Source organism: Ornithodoros turicata, chromosome 1 (genome assembly GCF_037126465.1).
Source record: "Ornithodoros turicata isolate Travis chromosome 1, ASM3712646v1, whole genome shotgun sequence".
In the NCBI taxonomy this organism is placed as follows: domain Eukaryota; kingdom Metazoa; phylum Arthropoda; class Arachnida; order Ixodida; family Argasidae; genus Ornithodoros; species Ornithodoros turicata.
The window spans coordinates 103,772,863-103,795,884 of record NC_088201.1 but is presented as its reverse complement, the minus strand read 5'-3'; the positions used below and the strand labels follow the sequence as shown (position 1 = coordinate 103,795,884).

The 23,022-nt window shown below is 45.6% G+C and overlaps 1 protein-coding gene and 23 non-coding genes across 24 annotated transcripts in view; all 24 read left to right on the top strand.

Annotated features, from left to right (window-relative positions):
* Positions 1 to 23,022, top strand: part of LOC135381243 (uncharacterized) — a 48,632-nt gene that overhangs the window by 9,180 nt on the left and 16,430 nt on the right. Inside the window, exons 2-3 of the mRNA XM_064612539.1 lie at positions 3,788 to 3,791; positions 12,565 to 12,817. Of these exons, the coding sequence (XP_064468609.1) occupies positions 3,788 to 3,791; positions 12,565 to 12,817 (257 nt within the window). The remainder of the gene's footprint in view (positions 1 to 3,787; positions 3,792 to 12,564; positions 12,818 to 23,022) is intronic.
* On the top strand, positions 13,079 to 13,150 carry Trnat-ugu (transfer RNA threonine (anticodon UGU)). Its single transcript has one exon. It is a non-coding gene; the product is annotated as a tRNA-Thr (tRNA).
* On the top strand, positions 13,323 to 13,394 carry Trnat-cgu (transfer RNA threonine (anticodon CGU)). The gene has a single exon. It is a non-coding gene; the product is annotated as a tRNA-Thr (tRNA).
* Trnat-ugu (transfer RNA threonine (anticodon UGU)) lies at positions 14,417 to 14,488 on the top strand. Its single transcript has one exon. It is a non-coding gene; the product is annotated as a tRNA-Thr (tRNA).
* On the top strand, positions 14,661 to 14,732 carry Trnat-ugu (transfer RNA threonine (anticodon UGU)). Its single transcript has one exon. It is a non-coding gene; the product is annotated as a tRNA-Thr (tRNA).
* On the top strand, positions 14,905 to 14,976 carry Trnat-ugu (transfer RNA threonine (anticodon UGU)). Its single transcript has one exon. It is a non-coding gene; the product is annotated as a tRNA-Thr (tRNA).
* On the top strand, positions 15,149 to 15,220 carry Trnat-ugu (transfer RNA threonine (anticodon UGU)). The gene has a single exon. It is a non-coding gene; the product is annotated as a tRNA-Thr (tRNA).
* Positions 15,393 to 15,464, top strand: Trnat-ugu (transfer RNA threonine (anticodon UGU)). Its single transcript has one exon. It is a non-coding gene; the product is annotated as a tRNA-Thr (tRNA).
* Positions 15,637 to 15,708, top strand: Trnat-ugu (transfer RNA threonine (anticodon UGU)). The gene has a single exon. It is a non-coding gene; the product is annotated as a tRNA-Thr (tRNA).
* Trnat-ugu (transfer RNA threonine (anticodon UGU)) lies at positions 16,125 to 16,196 on the top strand. Its single transcript has one exon. It is a non-coding gene; the product is annotated as a tRNA-Thr (tRNA).
* Trnat-ugu (transfer RNA threonine (anticodon UGU)) lies at positions 16,369 to 16,440 on the top strand. Its single transcript has one exon. It is a non-coding gene; the product is annotated as a tRNA-Thr (tRNA).
* Trnat-ugu (transfer RNA threonine (anticodon UGU)) lies at positions 16,613 to 16,684 on the top strand. Its single transcript has one exon. It is a non-coding gene; the product is annotated as a tRNA-Thr (tRNA).
* On the top strand, positions 16,857 to 16,928 carry Trnat-ugu (transfer RNA threonine (anticodon UGU)). The gene has a single exon. It is a non-coding gene; the product is annotated as a tRNA-Thr (tRNA).
* Trnat-ugu (transfer RNA threonine (anticodon UGU)) lies at positions 17,101 to 17,172 on the top strand. Its single transcript has one exon. It is a non-coding gene; the product is annotated as a tRNA-Thr (tRNA).
* On the top strand, positions 17,345 to 17,416 carry Trnat-ugu (transfer RNA threonine (anticodon UGU)). The gene has a single exon. It is a non-coding gene; the product is annotated as a tRNA-Thr (tRNA).
* Positions 17,585 to 17,656, top strand: Trnat-ugu (transfer RNA threonine (anticodon UGU)). Its single transcript has one exon. It is a non-coding gene; the product is annotated as a tRNA-Thr (tRNA).
* Trnat-ugu (transfer RNA threonine (anticodon UGU)) lies at positions 17,829 to 17,900 on the top strand. The gene has a single exon. It is a non-coding gene; the product is annotated as a tRNA-Thr (tRNA).
* On the top strand, positions 18,070 to 18,141 carry Trnat-ugu (transfer RNA threonine (anticodon UGU)). The gene has a single exon. It is a non-coding gene; the product is annotated as a tRNA-Thr (tRNA).
* On the top strand, positions 18,314 to 18,385 carry Trnat-ugu (transfer RNA threonine (anticodon UGU)). The gene has a single exon. It is a non-coding gene; the product is annotated as a tRNA-Thr (tRNA).
* On the top strand, positions 18,553 to 18,624 carry Trnat-ugu (transfer RNA threonine (anticodon UGU)). The gene has a single exon. It is a non-coding gene; the product is annotated as a tRNA-Thr (tRNA).
* Trnat-ugu (transfer RNA threonine (anticodon UGU)) lies at positions 19,041 to 19,112 on the top strand. Its single transcript has one exon. It is a non-coding gene; the product is annotated as a tRNA-Thr (tRNA).
* On the top strand, positions 19,285 to 19,356 carry Trnat-ugu (transfer RNA threonine (anticodon UGU)). Its single transcript has one exon. It is a non-coding gene; the product is annotated as a tRNA-Thr (tRNA).
* Trnat-ugu (transfer RNA threonine (anticodon UGU)) lies at positions 19,529 to 19,600 on the top strand. Its single transcript has one exon. It is a non-coding gene; the product is annotated as a tRNA-Thr (tRNA).
* Positions 19,773 to 19,844, top strand: Trnat-ugu (transfer RNA threonine (anticodon UGU)). Its single transcript has one exon. It is a non-coding gene; the product is annotated as a tRNA-Thr (tRNA).

Genomic DNA, 23,022 nt, shown 5'->3' with positions numbered 1-23,022 from the left:
TGCACAACCCCCCCCCCCCTCCATCATCACGTACGTGTTGGTGTTGACTCGGGGAATGAACAGTGTGGAGTTGTAGGTATGGTACACCTTCCCAAAAGCGGATTTTGGGTCAGGAACCTCCTCGTCATTTAGCACTGGGCGAACACGCCTGAGTGAAGGAATTCCTATCGCGGGCCTAGGCTCAGCTACGCCCAAAAACACACGCCTGCGTCGATTTCTACCATCAGTACTCGAAAGACCACAGGTCGTTGGTTACCATACCCTGGGGGTCACAATTAACTGGATAGTTAATAAATCGTGGGACATGTTACGAATACTTATACTAAACATGTAGCAGGGGCGGATTTAAGGGGGCGGGGAGGGGGGGGGCGCCTCCCATACGGTCGTGTTCGCCTTTGTAAAAACACTATCTCCTGGACGATGCTACGCCGCAAAGCACGAAATTTCCTTAAGACCGCCCTCCCCCCCATGACAGACCCTTAAATCCGCCCCTGAGCCCATGGGTCTATTTTAATGGTGACATTTCGGGGCTTTGTAAAAATGTTCCTCGCGCAGTACAGGCAGTTGTAATCAAGGGGGAAAAAAAGGTACGCGAGGAAGAGTGGCACATCTTGCCATCATTGTCCGTGGGAGTAGGAAAGGCTTTAATTCCCAAAATCACGAAATGATAGGATGTGATATATTTATTATTCGTTTTTACTTTGTTTTGACGTGAATGCGTGTACCTATATGCGTTCTATATGATGGCGAAGACCAAGAATTTCCCGACATGATTTGGCAAGCTTGAAACGGGTCGTGCTTGAAGACTCAGCTAGAGGTCCACGGGAAAGCCGTCCAATCGACAGAATAACGTTAACTGCGTTCAAAGAACTGCACCTGGTGTTCCCTCGGTGATTGTGATTGGAACAAAACGGCTACTCCTGCCGCTCTGGAGAGAGGACGCCGCTAGTGCTCGTGCAGATTTCAGACAAAGTCACATCAATTCGTGTAGAATGCGAAACGGCGCTTCGCTCAATTTCAAATCCATGCATCTTGTGAGGGAGCTTGGCGAAATCCACGCGCAAATCCGCTGAAAAAGGGGCGATTGAATCCAAATCCAAATCATTCGTGGAAAATGCGATTGAATCCAAATCCAAATCATTAGTGGAAAATGCGATTCAATCCAAATCCAAATCCTGCCCATATTTTTTTGCGCAAATCAAATCGCAAATCAAATCCGCCAGCCCTCCGGTGGATTTAAATCCGGATTTAAATCAAATCCGTGGATTCAAATCCGCAACACTGGTCTAGACAAAGCATATGCCTGACTGTGCGATGCACTCACGGACCACAGGGAGCTTTCGTTCGTTGGCCACCTCACATCTTGTATTTTCTTGGAGAAGATGACACGACACTCCTGTTTTCCATGCAGGTCGCGACATACACCCCATTCCTCTTCACCGTACGTTCGGAATCTTCTGATCCTGTTTCTCTTCAAGTTCCTCCGAAGTTTCTAAAATGAAACATCTAATTAATAGTAATCAAAACATCACGGTCATCACTCATACCTGCAAACATTCGCGACGTGCAGTCCGATTGGCGTTTCATAGTGCGTTCTTGCCTCTACGCCGTTTACGTCTTCTTGGCGTCAAAACTCTTCCGGGAAATCGACAATGTGTTGCACAGGAGCCATTGTCATCGCATTGTCTTACAAAGCGCACTGAAACACACGTAAATACTGCACAGGAGATACACCATCACCATCCTTGCGACGGCTACTGAAGACAAAACTAACCAACGCGTCGAAGTTCTAACTTCCAACTGCCACCTGCCACTCTCGCTCGCTCGCCTCTCGCCCTCTCCTCTCCCTCTTGGCTCTCGCCGTTTGAAGTTTGAATTGCCGTGGCGTCTTCACATTGCATCAGCCTCTGCAATTACATTTTCTTTTTTTGTTGTTGTCTTTCTTCTAGTATTTAGCTTAATTTTTGTTGTTGTTGAGATGTATTTTTTTACATTTCTCTGGTACTTAATATGTTATGATATTCACCTCAGATGAGAATGTGCACGAATTGGAGTTACAGCATTCGCAGACGCGCGCACCTGGATAAACAGCAATAAAAAGAGACCATGCCTGTGCTAAAATAGATCAGAGTAATAGAACAAACAAAACATGGCAAGTGTGGACAAGATGAAATCTCAAAGGGGGAAGCTGGGAAGCTGCCCGACTTGGAGTCTCAGCGACCATTCTGGGAACAAAATGGTACCTGTGAGGCTCCAGCTGGAACTTCTGGAACCATCTGAGACCAGAGTGGTACCACTGATGTCACCAAAGTGGAACCAGCCACCCCACTTGGGAATCCAGCTGGGACCATCCACATTCAACTGGAACCATTCCGGGACCATCAAACATCCAACTGGAACCAGTCCAGATTCAACTGGAACCATTCTGGGACCAGTCCAGATTTTCGCCTGGGCGGAGTAGAAGTAAGGAGGCCGAACTCTGCCAGAAAGTTTCGTACATAATTCACCGAATATTTGTGGCCGCGTGGCGGCGCTCGTGAACTGCCGGAGGCTGGGTCGGAGGCCTCTCCTGGAGTTATGCCTTAGAAATGCGCTTCGTGCGAACTTATATTACATGTCAAATACTGGGATTAAAACTGGGTTTGATAAATAAACACGTTCACTGGAAGAAGTATCAACTGTCATTCGTCAATTGTGCGCCTACAGTATGATTCGGGGAAGTAAGCAACGCTTTCGTTTCCAAGCTTGGTGGGAAAGCCTTCTTGACGACACTAGCAGTGATGAGGAGAAGCCACCTCAAAGGGATACCGACAGCGAAAGCAAAGTTTCCGCAGAGATGAACGCGAACGCCGAAAAATGATCTTCCCAATTGCTTGTCTTTATTTTAGTGCCGTCGAAGCTTCTAGCATGAGACTGTCAGTGTAAACGCAGCAGAAGCACTTAGCGAAGAACTTGGAAGCGATGTTTATATGTTTTCCAGTGACATCTAAGAAGCACTGACTGACTTTAAGCCTGTGAGGGGCTATATGTCTTCTGTAATAAAACACTACAAACGAAAGAAGTTGTCTTTTGAGTCTGTTTTAACTCTATACCTTTTGTTATCATGATAATCTAAGTTGGAATGTTGTGGTGTGAAGCCAACTTCAAGGATATGACGCCGCTGTTGTTTTGCTGACTGCGCAACTCCACTGCAATTCAGAGAAAGCGAAAGTCGCCAGTGTTTAGCGCGCCGTGTCCTGCACAGAAGACGCGTGATTTTTGTGTAAATTATGAGCAAAAACTGCTTCATACCTGCCTGCAAAACTGGGTACTCAGCTTCAAAGCGGGAAAACAAGGCGAAAGGAGTGAGAAATCCGTACCTTTTCGGAGCACCAAAGGTAAGCAGCACTGTTTACACTTAGTGTTTGGGAACAACTGTCGCTGATGTTGCTTTCCAGTTGACAGCATCCGTTTCCAAATCAGCTTATTGATGTTGGGAGAACAAAACCAGATTATCCATTTCACACGTCTGTTCAGACCCTTGACGATACGGACGCAGTTAGGTGAAAACGCTGCTGTACGCATAGTGATAAAGTAATGAATGAAGGCAACAATAATAAGTAAGGTTAGTGGAGATCATGGATGCATCGCGGTGTTCAGGAGCGACTGTTGTTAAGCCGAATTGTTAATGGAGTTTCAATTACGCCTATAATGTGCTTTGACCATTTTCTTTTTTTTCTTTTTCCCTTTTTCTTCTTTAATAAACATATCCCCCCCCCCCATTTTATTTCCTTCAAGTATGTTGGAGATCAGTAAGTGATGGAACACTGGTGGAGAAAATATAGTGGAATAATAAGGAGAGAAAGGTGTACTAACATGGGTGGTGGGAGTAAAAAGGGGGGATCAGGGCCTTGACATTTCGAGCACCAAGCTCTCCTTCAGACGGGAAACGAATAAAGAAAGGTGTGAGGATGGCGACAGCATGGTCGGCTAGGGGGCCAGCACTTGCATGTGCGGTTGTGAAAGCATGCGCTCCAGTCCTAAGAAAAAAAAAAGGATGAAAAACCCGTTTTCCTTAAACAGGGGTGCTACACTTCCTCTGGTAGCAGAGTTCCACCCCTCCACCCTCCCCTTGCTTAGACAAATTACATTCAGTGTGTCAGATCTTGCTGCTGCCGGGCATGTCTCTAAACTTGCTGCTATAACCTTTGATGAAAGATGAAAGTCACTGAAAAGGTTAGCCAGCTGTAGGGATCGAACCCACATCTTCTGGATTGCCGATCCAGGGCTCTACCAAGTTCACAAGCTCAGTTTATCTCTTGCTATAACCTTTGCACAACCTCAGATCCTAAGGCCCCCTCTGGTCCATAGCTGACTGCAGACACCAGACTGGTTACAGCAAAGTGGTACATTCCCCTGTGATGCTCCCCGCTGTTTAAAGTTGCGATTAGATCAGGATTCAATAATCAAACGACAGTCGTCTTATCTACCTTCCTAGCTCTATTCATCTTGGGGACTCAACGATAGGTTACTTTTTGGTTTGTGATCAGTTTCTTTCTCCTTTGGAGGATCGCGGTGCATGGCGGCACAACCACAAGTCCTGGCCCCCTAGCAGACCATGCCGTCCTCACTCCCTTTCTTTATTCGTTTCCCGTACGAATAAGAGCTTGGTGCTCAAAACGTCCCGGCCCCTGAACCTCCCTTTTTACTCCCACCACCGATGTCAGTACACCCTTCTCTCTTTCTTATTTCACTGTTGTATGTGTACTCAGCAGTTAACTATTTGTTGTTGGAAAAAGTATAGTGCAGGCACCTGACAAGAGTACGAAAAATAATTTTTATAGCCCGTGCTTACTGCGTTGACTCTGCCTCCTGTTGGCTAAAACAGAACATGACACATGAACAGTTGCTGAAGCTGAAGTGACATCATTATCAGTAAGGATCACATTCTAAATGTTAATATTGGCTTCATAGGACCCCATTGTTCTTGAAAAATGGCGACAGAAAATCCCACGGAAGGACAGGGAGTTCACAGAAAAGGACAAAGTGTGTGAGCAGCACTTCCAAGAGGACGATATTGAACGGTTCTATACCATCACTCTTAAAGACGGGACCGTGGAAAGGATTGAAAGGACACGGCCCATTATAAAGCCAAGTGCTATCCCATCCATATTTCCTGGTCTTCCATCCTACCTAAGCACCTCTACGAAAAAGCGAAAAGCCCCAACTGACCGAGATGCAGCTGCAGAGAAAACTGCAGCAAAGAGGAAGTCGACCACAGCTCTAAAGTCAAGCGATGAGCCAATACCCAGCTGCTCACACGATGATCCTGACTCCGTCAGCTTACGAGACTTTGAGGACATGCCATATACCTTAGGAGACTTTGAGGAAATGCCAGACGATGACGACGACCCAAGGCACGAAGAACCACTGTTTAATGTGCTCTTGAGTGATGTGGAAAGCATACAGAGGCCAAACAGTCAGCGGGCTGCCTCAGTAGATGCTGAAAAACACTTTGTAGCTTTTGTGTACATAGCAAGAGACTATAACGTGACGAAACGTCTGATAATCACAGACCAGCTTGAAGTGAAAGTATTCATAAAAGATAAGCTTGTGCAACTGCCAACACATCTAGTCATCCCTCCCCAGTCTAAGCATGACATTGTGGCAATTCTGCAGTGTATGGATGGCCTTCTTCCATGCCCAGGAATACGCAACAGTACAAGGTAAAGCAACAGCTCTAGGCTGAACACCACTGTACATCGCTAAGCGTAACAGGGGAATTGTGTACCAATTTTGTTCATTCACAGCCGTTCAGAACAATGCCTTGGCTTCTACACGGAGAAGGATGATAAGGTACCTGGGCCCAAGATTTCAAGGTGCTTCTACTGCAGGCAAAATGGCAAACGAAGCCGCGACAGAGCACGCCAAAAGAGCCACGCAAAGAGTGCAAAAAGAGGGAGGCCTGCAAAGCACAGTAAAAGGAATGTAGTTAGGAGCAGGCACTACCTCAGAAAAACGGTAATCATATGCACGAGCCATAGGACAATGAGCACGACCCCTGTGTATGTTTAATATAAACAGCTCTCTCTCCCCATTCTTTTTGCCCTGAAGGTACTCAAGCTGAAGCAGAACGTCAACAAAATAAAAGCAAAATGTGGCGAAATGAAGGCCCAGGCTATCGAAGAATTGCTCCGTGACCTTCCCGAAGCACAGAAAGAAGCAGTGAGACAGTGCTTTGATGCTGCAAGGAGAAAGGGCCCTAAGGGACATCGCTATACAGTAGAATGGATCTATGAATGCCTTTTGATGAGAATCAAAAGCCCAAAACTCGCAAACATTTTGCTCAAGCTTCCAGTAACTAAAATGATACTGAAGACTATCCAGCTTGAAGCAGTTCTGCTTGTTATTTCAACTTTGTCACTTAAACCCATTTCTTCCGGTGCTCAGTATGGCTTGGACCACACCTATTGTAGCAATTGGAGGCTCTAAAATACAGTTTGTTTTGACATATCCAATGTGAAGTGAAGCAACATCTAAAGATGACTGCCTTGATACAGGGCTACCTACCACAAGTTAAAAACAACAAATAAGTCAGCAACAAAAAGGGGAAAAAATTTATCCTTAACCCAAAAAATTACAGGTGCTTTACTCGTGGATGAAATGAAGCTCACCGAGGCTGTTTCAGTTGACAAATCAACACTAAAGGTCCATGGCTTCATCAACCTTGGAAAATACACAACGGAGGAGCAGAAGGCCCAGAAGGGAGACCATGCGCTGGTCTTCATGTTTCAACCCTTCAAGGGGAAATGGGTACAGGCTCTAGCCTGCTTCCTCAGCAAGGGAAGTGCACCAGGCAATATCCTACACAAGCTTGTACTTGAGTGTGTCATACTCTTGGAAGGGGCGGGTCTCAGAGTAGATGCAGTAACTACGGACGGCGCCTCCTGGAACAGGAACATGTGGAATCACTTTGGCCTCAACGTTGATGACGTCAGCTGCACCCACCCAAGTGATTTTTCCAGGAGGCTGTGGTTCACCTCCGACTTCCCACACCTCATCAAGTGCTTAAGAAATGCCATCCTGAAAAAGAGGGAGCTACTGGTACGTCACTACTTCAAACTTACACTATTATGTCTGTGAATAATGTAGTGATTCTGCCTCAATACTGCAGACCCCATGTGGAACTGTAAGCATGAAGCACTGGGAAGCAGTGGTTCAGATGGACCAGCACAAGGCCCTAACATTAAAAGCCTGTCCAAAGCTAACACCTGACCATGTGAACCCCCACGGCCATTTCAGAAGATGAACGTTGCAATGGCATTTCAGGTGAATTTACACTTGCCCTTAGCACAACTCTGTTTCTTTTTTTTTCTTTTTTTAGCTGACCCAGCAATCCACAAAATGCAAATACAAATGACAATGAAACGTTCTGCGATTTTTTTCAGTTCTTTAGCAACAGCGTTGCAAAGGCAATGAAACTGTACATGCCACAGCATCCAGACCTAACAGACTCAGAGGGAACCATCCAGTTTGTAGAGTAGGTTGACAGCCTTGTCGACGTAATGAACTCAAGGACACCGAGCCAGGCACTGGGCAACAGCCAGCGACAACAAGCGGTAAAAACCAGCACTTTCATAAAAAATATGCAATAGTGTCTAGTGACAGCAAGCATAAACATAATACAGTACAAGCCTTGTACCTGTGATGACCTATGATGATGAGTACTGGTTGCATCAGTACTCTTTATTAAACACATAATTAAAGTATGCCCTAAGATGGAAAGTACCTGGCGGAGGCAAGAAAGGGACTGACGTCATGGAAACAGAGCTTACTATATATCAGTGTGTGCAGGAACAGTATAGACAAAAGCTCCAGTGCTTTCATATCGAAGCTTGTTTATGGGGAACCTGCAACAGTGCCTAATAGCCAAGAACAGACAAAGTAATACAGAAATAATAAACATGGCCAAGACTGTGGACACAGCAGCTTTCTAAAACAAAAGGATGTCACTGGGTCTTTCCTCCCTTCCCTATCACAGCATTTTGTTGCATTAGTGTCATGAATTGCCTTGTATTAGCTCCATAGCTTTTTGCCTAAAATACTTTTCTATACACAACTCATGCTGACATGTAACAAACATGCATACAGCAAGCAAGAATGTTCCAGGTCCTGAAGTAAACAGCTCATTAATAATCAGCTAACAACATAAAAGGAAAAGGTGCCAACATTTCCTCCGTTTTGCTATGTTCATAGGTGCTTGAGGAATTTCTGGCATTCATCAACGAATGGGAGGCGATGAGCAACAACCAGCCATGGGGAACAGCTGAGGAGAACTACATGACGACTCAGACATCAGTTGGGTTAAAGGTTACGATCAAGGCGACGTTGCAGATTGTGGATTACCTGACTTCTGAGTGTGGATTCAATTACCTGATGACAGCACGCCTGAACCAGGATGCTTTGGAGGTACCTGATGTTCCTGCGCACAAAAGTGTGGCATTATGCCATGATGCAAACACAATACTGTTTCCTTTTTCAGCGATTCTTTGGTATGATGCGGAACAGCTGCGGCCAAAACCAACACCCAGATTCTGCAATGTTCGCTCAGATGTTCCGACTGCTCACTGCTTATTCGCTGATGAAGCCACCAAAGGGGTCAAATATTACAGGGGGCGAAATCCTGACGGCTCTGGCAGACTTTGAGTGTCCACAAAGTTCCACCTCTGGACAGGCAGATATCAGGGAACGACTAGCAGGCATCACAGGTCACACATCACAAAGTGAGGCGGTCAGCCAAGCAACTGCCGACGAGCACAGCTACAACATAACGGACACTAATTTGGACGTGTTGGCCTATGTCGGCGGATTTGTCGCAAGGAAAGTTGCAACTCTTAGCAGCTGCGAAGATTGCAAACAGGCTCTCACCGCAACAGCAGACGAACAGCTTGATGAACAGTACAGGCTGATAGTTTTAAAGAGTAGGGGGGGGCTAACGTTCCCATCAGGCCAGCTGTTGAACCTGCTAACATTTCTCGAAAGCATAATAATGAAGAGACTGAGTGGGAGGATGCATGAGGATATGCTCTTTTGCATTGTTGACGACATGGAACAGACTCTTGTGCCAGCTGTGGGCTGTGAAGAACACAAGGATGACCTAACAAGATCTGTCATATCTTATTACACGGTGATGAGGATGCACATCGGATGTAAGATGGAAAACAGACGACACGGAGACAAGGCAAGGAAGACAAAACTGCTGCAAAAGCAATCAAAGTTACAATGATAGAGTTCGACTGGGAACTGATAAAACCTGTGATAAGAAAAAGCAAAAGTCAGAGACTGACCGCCGTATTCTTGAACGAGCCTCGACTCGAAACTCGGCTCGAGCTGCTCCTCGAGGCCGGTTTTGCGCTTCATAAATCGACCTTGACTCGAAACGCTCCTCGAGTGGAGGAATTCCTCCGTGCATTCCTCGAAAATCTCGAGGTAACATCGGTGCTACCTCGAGAACGCTCCTCAACTCGAGTTTGGCTGGTGTCATGGCGGAAGACAGGTCGTTCGCTGCGTCCATCGACTGCGTTTTGTGCCACGATGGCCTTTAACTGGGTGCTGACAACATCACCATGAGCGACAACGTTCAATAAGGGGCCATCAAACTCCTTTTGACCATTTTGATGATCACGAGTTCCTCATATGGTGTGCGGTACCGCTTCATGAAGAAAACCGCACGAAGCAACCGTACATTGCAAGTGGAGGAAAATGTGTGCAATCGTGGGCTGCCTCTACCTCCTGTGCTACAGCTGCCCGTCGACATGTGATTTTATGACGTTAGGACTTTTCGAACTGCCACGGGAGACATTGCGAATGTGTCAGAAACGACGCTGTGCCGCGTTGTGGAAAAAATCCCACACCTTCTCGCAAGCACACTTTTCAAGACAAGGTGTAATAAATTTTCCTTCTTTCGCGCTATTTAGCACAAAGAAGGTGTGTTTGAAGGATGTTTTCACACAAAAAGTGGTGCAAAAAAAGAAACAGTGCATTGACTGGACATCTAAGAAAATAAACATCTGATCTGCCTCCTCAATGTTTTTCCGTAATCTTTATACTGTATCAAGCTGGCCCAACCCCTGCTCCAGCTATCACCGAAACGGCTCAACAAATCTTCCATTCATGTGTTTTTTTCTCTAGTTTTCTTTTTTTTTTTTTTGCAGTTGTTGTTCCAATAGTACGAATTCCGTTTGTTGGGCGGGATAACAGGCTCCACCGTTTAGGCAGAGCGCGATTGAGGGCCAACGTTCGTACAACATGCTCGCGGTGACTCCCCAAGAATGGTCTCCCCGATTCTTTGCTCGGGATGTTGTTGTAAAATCTGTTTTGTTTGTTTGATTGTTTATAGCTACCCTCAAGGCGTTGGGTAAACGTACCCATCCGCTAACAAACAGTCATTCACGCCACATATTGTAACATAATAGAAGAGTGACAAGCAGTGACATCATCTTTCATATTATTTGATACGAGGTGACCATGCCATTAAGCTAGCTGCTGCCGTTGTGGTTATAATTGCCAGACCAGAAAACTAGGAAACCTATCAGTCTGTTTCCCAGTTCGAAACACCTGCACCCTTCTTCAAACACTTGCAGACCTTTGTGTTTGTATTTGTAATGGACGTTGGTCGAAATAAAGTAAAGAATTACATTTATTTTTCATGCCATAAGTGTGTTTTAAGCACGATAATTAACATTTTCGAGTGGTCCCGAAAGACGGCTGGGAACGAGACTACAGCTTTATTCGAGGACGGTTTCTCGAGGAGCGCCTTGGCGGAGGAATCCCCGAATAGGGTTCATGAAACGCATGGGCTCTTCGAGTGGAGCAGCGCCACTTTCCTCCACTCGTTGGAGTCGAGGCGGAGCGTCGAGTCGAGGCTTGTTCAAGAATACGGCGGTGAGTGAACGACCGCACTGTCTTTCCCCCTATATTGAATCACGGTCACACTGCGATTGTGTTTGATGTGACAGGCAAATGCTAACGATTGAAGATAGACCCAAAGCCAGGGGACATCACGAGAAAAACTTGCACACACTGGCTTGACGTAACAATGAAACAAAATGTAATATGACGTTTCGATGCCTGTTCGGGCATCATCATCAGCATGATTGATTGAATTCTGAATCCTGATGAGGATGCCCGAACAGGCATCGAAACGTCATATTACATTTTGTTTCATTGTTACGTCAAGCCAATGTGTGTAAATTTTTCTCCTGATGTCCCCTGGCTTTTGGTCTATCTTCAAATGCTAACGATCTATGAAAACAGATGGAAATGAAACGAAAAAAACTTACGTTTTATCCGTACCTGCGTTCATGAGTCATTTTAGTACGAAGTATGGTGGGTATGTCTGTAAAAGGAGCCTGAGAACAACCTTCCATCACGGGTATTTCTCGTTCGACATTTTGCATGTAAAGGCGCCCGTAGAGCTGTGGCTTAATATCTGCTGCGGATAACAGTAATGCTGTAACACTACATTGAAAGAAAGAAAGCGACCAACATAAGAAAACCTGCCGTTGTATACAGCCGTTCAACAGTCGGGACTCCCCTTGGCTGTTCTACACACACTACACACATCTGCGAGTCCCATAACGGCGGCTTTCCCACAAGGCGCACAGAAAAAGGTATTGCGAGTTAAATAAGAATGCATCTCGAGACAAAAGGCGTAGATTGAAAATTGCATGGACACAAGATGGACGTGTTTCTTCATCAAGCTATCCTTGAGCTCTTGTTTCGAAGGTTTTTTCGTAACCGGAATAAATAGCGCTAACCAAGGCGTAACTACGGGAAGGGCCGCGGTGCCAGCCTCCGTCAGTTCGCGAGCGCCGCCACACGGCCACAAATATTCGATGAATTAGGTACGAAACTCTCCTAACAGCGCTCGGGGAGAGATCGGCCTCCTTACTTCTACTCCGTGGCATCATTCTTCACAGGAGCAGGAACGCACAAAATACAAATATAAGAATTCCAAAATAACATTCGTTAACGCTAATGAAGTTTTCCAAAAATTGAAATATTATTTGTTTCTACTAATAAAATTACTTTAACTTCGCCTTGCAATCTTTATATTAACATGTCATGGCACTGAAACCGAAACTTCCCCTAAACATGTAAACTGGTCCAGTTCGAACTGGCACCACCTCACTTCCAGTTGCTCACCAGACCAACTTCAACTGGTACCATCTAATGAAATACAATGCATACCAACACTGTGCCACCATATGCATGTATACATGTACAGCAATCGGCCATTTATTAAAATTCACTGTTCCCAGCAAGCGTAGCACAATGTCAGATACTGGAATCCAATGTGAAAGTGTGGCAGACTTCCGTAATATCTACAGTCATTTGACCGTAATCAGGATTACTGGCACACTACTGTCTTATTTACGTGATAACAGTCATAATAATGGTATATTTCATTGGTGCCGTATTAATTACACTACTTCGACCGTATTTCCAATTACAGTAGCATACCTATTCTTTTTACGGCAAAAAATAGATTTTGACCGTAAAATTTACGGTAATTTTTTACAGTGAAAACGTTTTTCTTTAAGATACACACCAATACATTACCTGTGAAAGCCTGGCTAGCACAGAAGGGCATCTTTGTACCCTGGTCTGTTAACTGCAGGTACTGTAAAGAGCCAGAAACAATTGAACATGTCTTTTTGTACTGTACGGAAGCACAGTTTATGTGGGATGATCTGAGTACAGCCATACGAAAAAGAATTCGACTCAACCCACACACGATTCGGTATCTCCCATTGATAGAAAAGTCGGGACCACGGTACGATACACTCTGTGTGATTGCTATGTTTTCCTTGTGGAAGTTGGTAATTGCTGGGAGAAATGAGGAGCCCATGGGAACACCCATGACCTATATAGCGGATCAGCTCATTCAAATGAAGCGTTTTGCGGAATGCAGAGGGCACGTACTGGACTGGATGGAGAAATTTTGTGGTAGTGTGGCTCCAAGACAGAGCTCACTTTTTACTTAACAATGTTTTTATGACATGTCTTACGTCGATGTCTGCTGTATAATAAAAGGGCCGCTATAGCTCAATGGCAGGGCACTGGTCTTGTAAACCAGGGGTCGTGAGTTCAATCCTCACTGGCGGCAACGACAGGTGATTTCCAACTCTCGTTTGACATACAAGGAAAGATCGATTTCATGAGACAAAGACGGACGGAAAGTGTCTACCTGTTGTTTCGAATCAACCAAGCAATATTTTTATGTACAGGGAGGTGTAACAATTACAGCATAAAAGGCAACGTTAAATTTGTAGTACCGGACCGCTATAGCTCAGTGGCAGAGCACTGGTCTCGTAAACCAGGGGTCGTGAGTTCAATCCTCTCTGGCGGCAACGACAGGTGATTTCCAACTCTCGTTTGACATACAAGGAAAGATCGATTTCATGAGACAAAGACGCAGGGAAAGTGTCTACCTGTCGTTTCGAATCAACCAAACAATATTTTTATGTAGAGGCAGGTGTAACAATTACACCATAAAAGGCACCGTTACATCTCTAGTACCGGGCCGCTATAGCTCAGTGGCAGAGCACAGGCCTTGTACACCAACCTCGATATAAACATAAACTGGATGTCGGTCAAGTTCCTGGTCTTCGAGGGCAGAGAAGAAAACGACACCCCGGCTACGCTAGTGGTGGCAGGATTAGATGCTCTGTGGCGATACCGGAGGGCTATTGCCGAGTGCGTTCCGAAGGTAAAGACACCTTGGGTTCAATTTCTGGGAACCCTCGAATGGATCGAAGCAACTGTGAAAGCAACAGAAGATAATGCATTGTGCGACTCGTTGAGGGTGCTCTTGCAAAACATCAAGACAGAGAAAAGGGGGTGCCCGGAAAATAGAGAGGCGTAGCCTGGTAAGCCTACAGAAGGGAGCCACAGCTCGTTTTGGAGAAGGGGACGAGAAGCAACCTGAACGCATGGGCATGCGGAACGAATTTTCAGGTCGTGAAGTGGGGAAGAGCGGACTGGTTTCAAATACGCGCCTGCTAAAGAGCACCCGAGCAAGACCCATGACAAGAAGAAGCCACCACTGAAGCAAAAGGCAAAGGCGCTTTTTGTGGTTTTTAGCTGTATTTTAACATCTGAATAATAATAAAAAGCTGGCTCAGTAAAAAAAAAAAAAAAAAGTGGCAGAGCACAGGCCTTGTAAACCAGGAGTCGTGAGTTCTATCCTTACTGGCGGCAACGACAGGTAATTTCCAACTCTCGTTTGACATACAAGGAAAGATCGATTTCGTGAGACAAAGACGGAGGGAAAGAGTCTACCTGTCCTTTCGAATCAATCAAACAATATTTTTATGTAGAGGGAGGTGTAACAATTACACCATCAGAGGCACCGTTACATCTCTAGTACCGGGCCGCTATAGCTCAGTGGCAGAGCACTGGTCTTGTAAACCAGGAGTCGTGAGTTCAATCCTCACTGGCGGCAACGACAGGTGACTTCCAACTCTCGTTTGACATACAAGGAAAGATCGTTTTCATGAGACAAAGACGGAGGGAAAGAGTCTACCTGTCCTTTCGAATCAATCAAACAATATTTTTATGTAGAGGGAGGTGTAACAATTACACCATCAGAGGCACCGTTACATCTCTAGTACCGGGCCGCTATAGCTCAGTGGCAGAGCACTGGTCTTGTAAACCAGGAGTCGTGAGTTCAATCCTCACTGGCGGCAACGACAGGTGACTTCCAACTCTCGTTTGACATACAAGGAAAGATCGATTTCGTGAGACAAAGACGGAGGGAAAGAGTCTACCTGTCCTTTCGAATCAATCAAACAATATTTTTATGTAGAGGGAGGTGTAACAATTACACCATCAGAGGCACCGTTACATCTCTAGTACCGGGGCGCTATAGCTCAGTGGCAGAGCACTGGTCTTGTAAACCAGGAGTCGTGAGTTCAATCCTCACTGGCGGCAACGACAGGTGACTTCCAACTCTCGTTTGACATACAAGGAAAGATCGTTTTCATGAGACAAAGACGGAGGGAAAGAGTCTACCTGTCCTTTCGAATCAATCAAACAATATTTTTATGTAGAGGGAGGTGTAACAATTACACCATCAGAGGCACCGTTACATCTCTAGTACCGGGCCGCTATAGCTCAGTGGCAGAGCACTGGTCTTGTAAACCAGGAGTCGTGAGTTCAATCCTCACTGGCGGCAACGACAGGTGACTTCCAACTCTCGTTTGACATACAAGGAAAGATCGATTTCGTGAGACAAAGACGGAGGGAAAGAGTCTACCTGTCCTTTCGAATCAATCAAACAATATTTTTATGTAGAGGGAGGTGTAACAATTACACCATCAGAGGCACCGTTACATCTCTAGTACCGGGGCGCTATAGCTCAGTGGCAGAGCACTGGTCTTGTAAACCAGGAGTCGTGAGTTCAATCCTCACTGGCGGCAACGACAGGTGATTTCCAACTCTCGTTTGACATACAAGGAAAGATCGATTTCGTGAGACAAAGACGGAGGGAAAGAGTCTACCTGTCCTTTCGAATCAATCAAACAATATTTTTATGTAGAGGGAGGTGTAACAATTACACCATCAGAGGCACCGTTACATCTCTAGTACCGGGCCGCTATAGCTCAGTGGCAGAGCACTGGTCTTGTAAACCAGGAGTCGTGAGTTCAATCCTCACTGGCGGCAACGACAGGTGACTTCCAACTCTCGTTTGACATACAAGGAAAGATCGTTTTCATGAGACAAAGACGGAGGGAAAGAGTCTACCTGTCCTTTCGAATCAATCAAACAATATTTTTATGTAGAGGGAGGTGTAACAATTACACCATCAGAGGCACCGTTACATCTCTAGTACCGGGGCGCTATAGCTCAGTGGCAGAGCACTGGTCTTGTAAACCAGGAGTCGTGAGTTCTATCCTTACTGGCGGCAACGACAGGTGATTTCCAACTCTCGTTTGACATACAAGGAAAGATCGATTTCGTGAGACAAAGACGGAGGGAAAGAGTCTACCTGTCCTTTCGAATCAATCAAACAATATTTTTATGTAGAGGGAGGTGTAACAATTACACCATCAGAGGCACCGTTACATCTCTAGTACCGGGCCGCTATAGCTCAGTGGCAGAGCACTGGTCTTGTAAACCAGGAGTCGTGAGTTCAATCCTCACTGGCGGCAACGACAGGTGACTTCCAACTCTCGTTTGACATACAAGGAAAGATCGTTTTCATGAGACAAAGACGGAGGGAAAGAGTCTACCTGTCCTTTCGAATCAATCAAACAATATTTTTATGTAGAGGGAGGTGTAACAATTACACCATCAGAGGCACCGTTACATCTCTAGTACCGGGCCGCTATAGCTCAGTGGCAGAGCACTGGTCTTGTAAACCAGGAGTCGTGAGTTCAATCCTCACTGGCGGCAACGACAGGTGACTTCCAACTCTCGTTTGACATACAAGGAAAGATCGATTTCGTGAGACAAAGACGGAGGGAAAGAGTCTACCTGTCCTTTCGAATCAATCAAACAATATTTTTATGTAGAGGGAGGTGTAACAATTACACCATCAGAGGCACCGTTACATCTCTAGTACCGGGGCGCTATAGCTCAGTGGCAGAGCACTGGTCTTGTAAACCAGGAGTCGTGAGTTCAATCCTCACTGGCGGCAACGACAGGTGACTTCCAACTCTCGTTTGACATACAAGGAAAGATCGTTTTCATGAGACAAAGACGGAGGGAAAGAGTCTACCTGTCCTTTCGAATCAATCAAACAATATTTTTATGTAGAGGGAGGTGTAACAATTACACCATCAGAGGCACCGTTACATCTCTAGTACCGGGCCGCTATAGCTCAGTGGCAGAGCACTGGTCTTGTAAACCAGGAGTCGTGAGTTCAATCCTCACTGGCGGCAACGACAGGTGACTTCCAACTCTCGTTTGACATACAAGGAAAGATCGATTTCGTGAGACAAAGACGGAGGGAAAGAGTCTACCTGTCCTTTCGAATCAATCAAACAATATTTTTATGTAGAGGGAGGTGTAACAATTACACCATCAGAGGCACCGTTACATCTCTAGTACCGGGGCGCTATAGCTCAGTGGCAGAGCACTGGTCTTGTAAACCAGGAGTCGTGAGTTCAATCCTCACTGGCGGCAACGACAGGTGACTTCCAACTCTCGTTTGACATACAAGGAAAGATCGTTTTCATGAGACAAAGACGGAGGGAAAGAGTCTACCTGTCGTTTCGAATCAACCAAACAATATTTTTATGTAGAGGGAGGTGTAACAATTACACCATAAAAGGCAACGTTAAATTTGTAGTACCGGGCCGCTATAGCTCAGTGGCAGAGCACTGGTCTTGTAAACCAGCGGTCGTGAGTTCAATCCTCAATGGCGGCAACGACAGGTGATTTCGAACTCTCGTTTGACATACAAGGAAAGATCGGTTTCATGAGACCAAGACGGAGGGAAAGAGTCTACCTGTCGTTTCGAATAAAAAAAAAAAATTATGTAGAGGGAGGTGTAACAATTACAGCATAAAAGGCAACATTAAATTTGTAGTACCGGGCCGCTATAGCTCAGTGGCAGAGCACTGGTCTTGTAAACCAGGGGTCGTGAGTTCAATCCTCACTGGCGGCAACGACAGGTGACTTCGAACTCTCGTTTGACATACAAGGAAAGATGGATTTCATGAGACAAAGACGGAGGGAAAGAGTCTACCTGTCGTTTCGAATCAACCAAACAATATTTTTATGTAGAGGGAGGTGTAACAATTACACCATAAAAGGCAACGTTAAATTTGTAGTACCGGGCCGCTATAGCTCAGTGGCAGAGCACTGGTCTTGTAAACCACGGGTCGTGAGTTCAATCCTCAATGGCGGCAACGACAGGTGATTTCGAACTCTCGTTTGACATACAAGGAAAGATCGGTTTCATGAGACCAAGACGGAGGGAAAGAGTCTACCTGTCGTTTCGAATAAAAAAAAAAAAATTATGTAGAGGGAGGTGTAACAATTACAGCATAAAAGGCAACATTAAATTTGTAGTACCGGGGCGCTATAGCTCAGTGGCAGAGCACTGGTCTTGTAAACCAGGGGTCGTGAGTTCAATCCTCACTGGCGGCAACGACAGGTGACTTCGAACTCTCGTTTGACATACAAGGAAAGATGGATTTCATGAGACAAAGACGGAGGGAAAGAGTCTACCTGTCGTTTCGAATCAACCAAACAATATTTTTATGTAGAGGGAGGTGTAACAATTACACCATAAAAGGCAACGTTAAATTTGTAGTACCGGGCCGCTATAGCTCAGTGGCAGAGCACTGGTCTTGTAAACCACGGGTCGTGAGTTCAATCCTCAATGGCGGCAACGACAGGTGATTTCGAACTCTCGTTTGACATACAAGGAAAGATCGGTTTCATGAGACCAAGACGGAGGGAAAGAGTCTACCTGTCGTTTCGAATAAAAAAAAAAATTATGTAGAGGGAGGTGTAACAATTACAGCATAAAAGGCAACATTAAATTTGTAGTACCGGGCCGCTATAGCTCAGTGGCAGAGCACTGGTCTTGTAAACCAGGGGTCGTGAGTTCAATCCTCACTGGCGGCAACGACAGGTGACTTCGAACTCTCGTTTGACATACAAGGAAAGATGGATTTCATGAGACAAAGACGGAGGGAAAGAGTCTACCTGTCGTTTCGAATCAACCAAACAATATTTTTATGTAGAGGGAGGTGTAACAATTACACCATAAAAGGCAACGTTAAATTTCTAGTACCAGGCCGCTATAGCTCAGTGGCAGAGCACTGGTCTTGTAAACCGGGAGTCACGTGTTCTATGCTCACTGGCGGCAACGACAGGTGATTTCCAACTCTCGTTTGACATACAAGGAAAGATCGATTTCATTAGACAAAGACGGAGTGAAAGAGGGTACCTGTCGTTTCGAATCAACCAAACAATATTTTTATGTAGAGGGAGGTGTAACAATTACACCATAAAAGACAACGTTAAATTTGTAGTACCGGGCCGCTATAGCTCAGTGGCAGAGCTCTGGTCTTGTAAACCGGGGGTCGTGAGTTCAATTGTCACTGGCGGCAACGACAGGTGATTTCTAACTCTCGTTTTACATACAAGGAAAGATCGGTTTCATGAGACAAAGACGGAGGGAAAGAGTGTACCTGTCGTTTCGAATCAACCAAACAATATTTTTATGTAGAGCGAGGTGTAACAATTACAGCGTAAAAGGCAAAGTTAAACTTCCAGTACTGGGCCGCTATGACTCAGTGGCAGAGCACTGGTCTTGTAAACCAGGGGTCGTGAGTTCAATCCTCACTGGCGGCAACGACAGGTGATTTCCAACTCTCGTTTGACATACAAGGAAAGATCGATTTCATGAGACAAAGACGGAGGGAAAGAATCTACCTGTCGTTTCGAATCAACCAAACAATATTTTTATGTAGAGGGAGGTGTAACAATTACAGCATAAAAGGCAACGTTAAATTTCTAGTCCCGTGCTGCTATAGCTCAGTGGCAGAGCACTGGTCTTGTAAACCAGGGGTCGTGAGTTCAATCCTCACTGGCGGCAACGTCAGGTGACTTCCAACTCTCGTTTGACATACAAGGAAAGATGGATTTCATGAGACAAAGACGGAGGGAAAGAGTGTACCTGTCGTTTCGAATCAAACAAACAATATTTTTATGTAGAGGGAGGTGTAACAATTACAGCATAAAAGGCACCGTTACATCTCTAGCACCGGGCCGCTATAGCTGAGTGGCAGAGCACTGGTCTTGTAAACCAGGGGTCGTGAGTTCAATCCTCACTGGCGGCAACGTCAGGTGACTTCCAACTCTCGTTTGACATACAAGGAAAGATCGGTTTCACGAGACCAAGACGGTAGGAGTCTACCTGTCATGTCGAATCAACCAAACAATATTTTGATGTAGCGAGGGGTGCAACAAGTACAGCATAAAAGGCGGCGTTAAATTTCTAGCGACAAGCCGCTAGAAAAAAAAATAGCTCAGTGGCCGAGCACTGGTCTCGTAAACTAACGGTCGTGAGTTCAATCCTCACTGGCGACATGTAGGAAGTCGTGCAAGAATTACAGCATAAAAGGCAACGTTAAATTTCTACGGGCCGAATGCCGTTTACGCATGTAATCTGGCATGTTTCTGGAAGCCCCAGTTTATGTCCATGGCTGTCGACGCGGCAGATAGTATGCATTTCAACTAGACGAGAAGCTAAAGGAAGTAAAAGTGTCACATGAATGAGACACTTTGCTATACTGGCGTCCGTAATGTTCCGAAAGCGAAATATGAAGCCATTGAAACAATTATATATCTTCCTTTTTAATCTCGACCCCTGGAATGCCGTCTACGCATGTAATCTGGCATGTTTCTGGAAGCCCCACTTGATGTCGGCGGCTGTCGACGCGGCAGAGGGTACGCATTTGGACTAGACGAGATGCTAAAGGAAGTGAAAGTGTCACGTGAATGAGGAACTTTGCTATACTGACGAACGTAATGTTCCGAAAGCGAAATATGAAGCCATTGAAGCAATGATATCTCTTCATTTTAATAGCGACCCCTGGAATGCCGTCTACGCATGTGATCTCGCATGTTTCTTGTGTCCTCTGATCAGCACACGCCGGACTACGACATAACACTGTAATGCCGTCTACGCATGTAATCTGGCATGTTTCTGAAGGCCCCAGTTTATGTCAGCAACTGTCGATGCAGCAGAAAGTATGCATTTGAACTAGACGAGAAGTTAAAGAGATTCAAAGTGTAACATGAATGAGCAACTTTGCTATGCTGGCGACCGTAATATTCCAACAGCGAAATATGAAACCATTGAAACAAGAATATCTCTTCCTTTTTAATTGCGACCCCTGGAATGCCGTCTACGCATGTAATCTGGCATGTTTCTGGAAGCCCCAGTTTATGTCGGCGGCTGTCGACGCTGCATAAAGTGCGTACTTGAACTAGACGAGAAGCAAAAGGAAGTCAAAGTGTCACATGAATGCGCAACTTTGCTATACTGGCGAACGTAATACCAGCTCCGGTGGCGCAGCGGTAACGCGTGCGCTTGGAGACTGGGAGGTCCGCGGTTCGAATCCGCGGGCCGGCTGTGCCGTCTGGGGTTTTTCCTGGGATTCCCTCAGATGTGTAATAGGCGTATGCCGGCACAGTTCCCCTGAAGTCGGCCCATAGACGCAGCTATCCTCCCCCCGAGCGGATTCCGCTCGGTCTTCCACTTCACCCTTTCCTCTCCTCTCCACCAACTTTCCCTTCCCGAGAAACATGCCGCCTAATCAGGCAGGCAGACCTCTCGGGTTCCTCCCAACGACACTCCTCCTCCTTCTCGGCGAACGTAATGTTCCGAAAGCGAAATATGAAGCCATTGAACCAAAGAACACCTCTTCGTTTTTAATTGCGACCCCTGGAATGCCGTCTACGCATGTAACCTGGCATGTTTCTGGAAGCCCCAGTTGATGTCGGTGGCTGTCGACGCGGCAGAAAGTACGCACTTGAACTAGACGAGAAGCAAAAGAAAGTCAAAGTGTCACATGAATGAGCAACTTTGCTATACTGGCGAACGTAATGTTCCGAAAGCGAAATATGAAGGAATTGGAACAAGAATATCTCTTCCTTTTTAATTACGACCCCTGGAATGCCGTCTACGCATTTAATCTGTCATGTTTCTGGAAGCCCCAGTTTATGTCGGCGGCTGTCGACGCGGCAGAAAGTACGCACTTGAACTAGACGAGAAGCAAAAGAAAGTCAAAGTGTCACATGAATGAGCAACTTTGCTATACTGGCGAATGTAATGTTCCGAAAGCGAAATATGAAGGAACTGGAACAAGAATATCTCTTCCTTTTTAATTACGACCCCTGGAATGCCGTCTACGCATTTAATCTGTCATGTTTCTGGAAGCCCCAGTTTATGTCGGCGGCTGTCGACGCGGCAGAAAGTACGCACTTGAACTAGACGAGAAGCAAAAGAAAGTCAAAGTGTCACATGAATGAGCAACTTTGCTATACTGGCGAACGTAATGTTCCGAAAGCGAAATATGAAGGCATTGGAACAAGAATATCTCTTCCTTTTTAATTACGACCCCTGGAATGCCGTCTACGCATTTAATCTGTCATGCTTCTGGAAGCCCCAGTTTATGTCGGCGGCTGTCGACGCGGCAGAAAGTACGCACTTGAACTAGACGAGAAGCAAAAGGAAGTCAAAGTGTCACATGAATGAGCAAATTTGCTATACTGGCGAACGTAATGTTCCGAAAGTGAAATATGAAGGCATTGGAACAAGATTATCTCTTCCTTTTTAATTACGACCCCTGGAATGCAGTCTACGCAGGTAATCTGGCATGTTTCTGGAAGCCCCAGTTTATGTCGGCGGCTGTCGAGGCGGCAGAAATTATGCACTTGGACAGGACGAGAAGCTAAAGCAAGTCAAGGTGTCACATGAATGAGCAACTTTGCTATACTGGCGACCGTAATGTTCCGAAAGCGAAATATGAAGCCATTGAAACAAGGATATTTCTTCCTTCTTAATTGCAACCCCTGGGATTACGTCTACGCATGTAATCTGGCATGTTTCTGGAAGTCCCAGTTTATGTCGGCGGCTGTCGACGCGGCAGACAGTATGCATTTGAACTAGACGAGAAGCTAAAGGAAGTCAAAGTGTTACATGAATGAGCAACTTTGCTATACTGGCGACCGTAATGTTCAAAAAGCGAAATATGAAGCCATTGAAACAAGAATATCTCTTCCTTTTTAATTGCGACCCCTGGAATGACGTCTACGCATGTAAAATGGCATGTTTCTGGAACCCCCATTTGTTGTCTGCGGCTGTCGCCGGGGAGAAAGTATGCATTTGAACTAGACGAGAAGCCAAAATAAGTCAAAGTGTCACATGAATGAGCGACTTTGCTGTACTGGCGACCGTAATGTTCTGAAAGCGAAATATGAAGCCATTGAAACAAGAATAGCTCTTCCTTT